This window comes from Fopius arisanus, unplaced genomic scaffold, assembly GCF_000806365.1.
Source record: "Fopius arisanus strain USDA-PBARC FA_bdor unplaced genomic scaffold, ASM80636v1 scaffold00002, whole genome shotgun sequence".
NCBI classification, from domain to species: domain Eukaryota; kingdom Metazoa; phylum Arthropoda; class Insecta; order Hymenoptera; family Braconidae; genus Fopius; species Fopius arisanus.
This window is the reverse complement of record NW_011887741.1, coordinates 1,828,800-1,834,055: the sequence shown is the minus strand read 5'-3', so window position 1 is coordinate 1,834,055 and position 5,256 is coordinate 1,828,800. Positions and strand designations below refer to the sequence as shown.

General features: G+C 41.7%; 1 protein-coding gene across 1 annotated transcript; it reads left to right on the top strand.

The window, feature by feature from the left end:
- The first annotated feature begins 269 nt into the window (after positions 1 to 269).
- Positions 270 to 1,377, top strand: LOC105266744 (uncharacterized). Its single transcript, XM_011305141.1, has 3 exons — positions 270 to 489; positions 555 to 733; positions 813 to 1,377. The coding sequence occupies exons 1-3, from the start codon at positions 354 to 356 to the stop codon at positions 960 to 962; spliced, it is 465 nt and encodes a 154-aa protein (XP_011303443.1). The 5' UTR covers positions 270 to 353; the 3' UTR covers positions 963 to 1,377.
- Positions 1,378 to 5,256: the final 3,879 nt, after the last annotated feature.

The following is a 5,256-nucleotide window of genomic DNA, read 5'->3' as shown; positions in this document are numbered from 1 at the left end:
AATTTTTCAATTTCAGTGAATACCTCCTCCATTTTCATGCTCCCCTGATACTTTTTTGAAAATTTCGAATTTTTCAATTTCAATGAATGCCAATTTCGTAACGCAGGAAATAACATTCACCCCGTCGACTGATTCTCTGACATACGGGGCTGCTATTGAGGCAGTTACCGAGTCAGCTGGCGGTAAGACACCCCAGCATTGCGTGTGGCGCCCTCTCTTCCTTAGGGTGAGGTACTACGACGGCTCTGGGGTCTCTCAAACCCCCAGAACTGAGCCTCTACTTCAGTCAATCCTCTCTGTTCGTAACTCTCGTGTCAAGTCATAAATAATCTATAAATCACACACAAAACGTCATGAAGACTCTGACAGTTGATCCATGGGGTCCAGCGGTGTCACAGAATGAAGTCCCGACTTCCTTCGAGGATTCCTTCGTCACAGCGCGGGCCGATCTGAGGTTAGACGACTCTGATCAATACCTCCAGAGACTCTGTAAGTCCTGATTAATCACCCATAAATTTATCAATATATCAATTCCAATGATGTGACCTTCCTAGACTCTAGACTGCGTCAGGTTCAGGGTGGCACCTCCAAGAAGGACCTGGTGAAGTCCTTGTCTCAGGTAAAAGAGGACACGATAGCTCGATTAATCACCAGTGGCAGGAGATTAGACCCTGAAGAGGAGGCGATCCTTGGGAGTAATCCCTTGTTAAGACATATAACACCACATCTTCAGGTTTACCCCAACATCAACGTACATTCCTCTCAAGCAATTCTTTCAATTGGAATTAATGGTCTTTGTATTGGAATTCCAGGCGATGACGGCCAGCGAATTAGTCCACCTCTTGAAGGCCGATGTTCTCCAATCGTCAACAGACGAACAGCAAGAGACAAATGTAATCATCACAGATTCCACCGACACCGCAATTCCCTCTCCCACTTCTTCCACCACTTCCTCTAATTAAATGTCCCAAATTTTTAATTCAAATTGTAATTAAGTGCAGCCCTTGGAGTGAAAGCTGTATTAACCAGAATCCTCTGTCTCGTGAATAACTTCATGAAATCCTGACGCAATATTCATACGGGAAAGCCGATTGAACAGATTTTCCCTTCCTGCGAGTTGCCAGAGACAATAGCGTCTCGTCAAATTTGCGGAGGAGTCGTTTCACGTATGAAACTGGGTTATCCCACCGAGTACATAGGTTTTACCCCATAACATCCACCCTGAGAATATTTCGAGGGGTTGATTCTTGACTGGGGCGTGGCTGGGACGTGCACTGAACACGTCTCAATTACGAATTCAGTTGAATGAGTTGAGTAAATGTTGTGAGAACCGAGTGGATAAAATAATGTAATCAAATAAAATGACATTAAGCCGAAGTAAATTTGTTTCGTATTCCCAGGAAATCATTCTCCAATTCTCCTCGTCTTCGATTTCAAAATTGCTGTACTATTTGCTACCGAAATCCGATCCTCAGATCCCGACAATAATTCGAATTTAACAGTTTAATCATTTAATTCAAGCACTCGGGAGTTGGTTGTCATAAACACCTGAAGGCACACAGAAGTGAGTCAATTAATCAAATGAACAATATTATTTTATAAAAATAACTTTCAATTATTTTTGGAAATTTTTTAATGCCGATGATGAATTTGTTTATTCTAAAAATTATTTCAAAAATCGACATCAATTTCTTCGGCTGAAAAGCAATTTTTTATTGACATCACGGTGATAATGAAATATACTAAAATAAAAAAACGAAATGTTCTTAAGGCAAGAATATTAATATTTTAATTTTACATCCGAACCAAGTATACTTTATACTTGAATTGGTTATACTTTGTACTTCATCCAAGTATTTTTACCCCACGCAGTTTTGGGCCATACAATTTTTACCAATAACCATCAATCAATCTCTACGCAAACAATCAACCCTCCTCCCTCCCACCCCCCGGGGGACAAAACCATTTCCCGATTTTTTTTTAAATCCCGCGTACCTTTTCATCCCTCCCCCTTGCCACCCCAAGTACATTTGAAATCGTTCCACGAAGAAATCGCCTCGACTCTTCATGTCCTCGCAGCAGCCGATACCAATCCCCTCGACATCGCAACCCGAAAAATTTCCTTCAATTCACCCTCAACCCCCCACAGCAACTCCCTCCCCCGAAGACAAACGTTTTCATCCCCCTCCAAAAAAAAAAAATACTTCGGCGAGACGAAAATCTAGGACGCACCCTCTGGCGCATGCGCTCGCAGAAGAGTTGCAGAGTTTTGTTGGTGGGGGAATGGGGGGTGGAAGAGGGGTTGAGGGGTAGTTGGCGGAGTCTCCGGTGAGTACAGGGAGGACACTGGGGTTGCGGCCTCAGGCAAGTGGAATCTAAAAGGGGGCGCGAGGGGTGGACATTTTTGGGCTCTCGTACGCCAGTCGCTGTCCGTATCTCGTCGAGGAAACATTACCCGCCTTTTTCTATTTACTGTGCGTGATTATCGTTTTTCAGTGAGTAATTCAAATAAATATGAAACAATCGGTGCAAGTGCAAGTGACAGACAGATAATCGTCAATTCATCACCTGTTAATCCCTCGATTGCCGAATTTGACAAGTCAATTTGTCAATTAATGAGAGAAAAAAAAATTGAGATGGAATTAAATTAATTTCAGTGTGAGTTATTGCGGTTGTTATGATTTAATTGTCAATTGATGATGGATTACCGTGGGCTTAAGTGTTTTACGTTGATAAATCGATGGATTAATTAATGAACAGTTGGTGGATGGAGTTGGTAACACCGAGAGTCAGTGAATTATCAAGTGATTAGAAAGATCGAGGATTAACTGTTCGACGGGTAATGTTAATTAGTTATGTATTAATTATCTGGTTATTGTTTTGTTTTTTTTTACGGTTTTTTGGCCGTTGGTTTTGTTCGGCTTTTTGGGCCAATGTTTCAACTTCTTGGCACTTCTTAGGGGGGATGTTGTGTATGAATGTGGAAGGGGGTTGGAGAACATTTCTCAACTACTTGAGGAACGCGGACGGAAGTCGAGTGAGAAAAGGGGTTGGGGGGTAGTAACCCCTTGGAGTTGTGCGGAGTTACTGGGGCTTTGGATGGGGAATCCGGGGTGTAACTTTCTCCGGGGCTCCTAAATTTGTACAGAATTAATTCCACCTGACGCCCAGTGCGATGAATGCTAGGGCATGACGGGGGTGGTTTTTTTTTATTACAACGTATATTTGGGTAGAAAGGGTTGAGATAAGGGATCGCGGGATTAAAAAAGTGGGACGATGTTTCGGGGGAGATGGGAGGGAGTGGTCCCATCCCCTTCATCCCCATCATTTCCATCATCCCCATCATTTCCATCATCCCCTCCGCCACTAAATGGAATAGGGAACGCAGTGTCACCTGAACGAGTCGATTGAAAGAATGTCAATTATTTCCCAACGTGAGCTGCACCTGTGGTGAAAGCTTTGGTCACGTGTTAGGGGATGAATTGATGAATTGAATTGCATCCCGAAGGGTTGAATTGATGAGAAAAAGTGGGGTAGAATTATTGGAAGCACCCGGGGGGGAAATAATTGCCCGAGAACTTGGCGATGTCGATAAATACTTGAGGGGGTTGTGAGGGGGTTGTGAGGGGGTGATGACAGGAGAGGCAAAAGGGGCGAGAGAGGCGGGAGAGATAGTAGGGGATGGAGTGAGGATTTCAATCCTTGCAAAACACTAGACGAATGTTGAAATCGAAGGGACTTGGGGATTGTGGGGATAATCCTGGTGTGGCTTCTTCAGCATCTCGTGTGCACTTTGAATAACGAGTCGAGAAAAAGATCTCAGTACTTATTTCACTTCAACCTCTTTGCAATAGTTTTAGAATTACAACCGAGCAATTTCTCCGCACCCGGTGAAAGAGAAAGAGAAAAAAAAAAACTGACAAGTGCGGGTAATACCGTAAGAACAACTACGGAGATGGATGAAAATATTCAGGAGTAATTTCTTCACAATATCCCTCCCTGTCATCACTCGGAATTACTCCCTTAAGACTCGGTCGAGACAGCACCTGCTCCGAGTGCTCTGCCAGTTAGTTATTAAAGTCTCTGTGTCTACTTGCAGAAACTCAGTTCTATATTCCACTCGCTTCTCTCTCCAGTTTATGGGATATTTTTTTTTTTCTTCACGGTTAGTGTGTTGAGAGCTCTATTACGGTTTTGATGGAGCAATCGTGTTATTTGTTCTTGAGAGTATCCCGGGGGACTGTCATTGCAATTAAATAGGGGGAATCATTCGGAAATCGTAACTTCCCCATTCATTTCGATTACTGAAAATGACAGATGACTAACAAAAATATTGGGGAGTTTTTCATTAAGACCCGGGTGGACTATCCATCGAATGTTATTTGTTTAAATTTTATCTTTTTAGCTTAAAATACATTAAAAATTGGGATTAAATCTGTGGTGCTGGAGCTACTCGAATGATTATTAAAAAATAATGAAAAAAAAAGAGGAAAAATTATTGAAGGGCGCTAAAGAGTGATATTGTTTAAAAGGGATCTACCAAGTTTACAAAAAATAATAAAAATTACGCAGCTTACCATTGCTCTCCAGAAGATTGAGTGACAGCTGGATGCAATAGTAAGCTACGTATTTTTTATTATTTTTTATCAAACTTGGTAAATCCCTTTTAAATAATATCGATCTTCAGCGCCTTCAATCATTTTTTTCATTATTTTTTCCTCTCCCGTTGTTTTTTAATCGTCACGCGATTTCTACTCCCGAGATAATTTCCCAATTACCCGCCCCCCTCTCGAAATCTCAGTTAATTACGAATAACAATTACGGGATTATGAGTTTTTGTTTGAGTGGTGGGGACAAGTCAAGTGTTTCATCAACCACTTTTATTCTCCGGAGATGGTGCATGAGTGGAAAAATGAAACGCAAAGTTTGAGAATTTAATTGTTTAATTGAATTACCGGCGAACTAGATACAGAAGAAATTCAAGTGGTTTGTAATTTACGCGACTCTGCGGTGTGAAACTTTGTACTTCGGACCTCCGGGGTGCATTGAAAACTTTTACCTCAAGCAAAAAGTCACATCGAGCTAAACACAAGAGATACCAGAAGCCCATGTATTTTACAGGTTTAATTTACTTTTTTTTTTATCATGCGGCCCGTGAGAATCCGTAATTTTTCAAAGAGCAATTCCAAGGCACTCGGAAGGATTCAGATAATTTGGGAGTAATCCTAGGAATTTCAAATGTTTTTACGAGAATGA

Bases quoted from the DNA above. Each gene is read 5' to 3' on its own strand.
- LOC105266744 (XM_011305141.1), top strand. From the start codon at position 354: ATGAAGACTCTGACAGTTGATCCATGGGGTCCAGCGGTGTCACAGAAT. The intron at 490-554 runs GTAAGTCCTGAT...TGACCTTCCTAG, and splicing joins TCAATACCTCCAGAGACTCT to ACTCTAGACTGCGTCAGGTT. The intron at 734-812 runs GTTTACCCCAAC...TTGGAATTCCAG, and splicing joins ATATAACACCACATCTTCAG to GCGATGACGGCCAGCGAATT.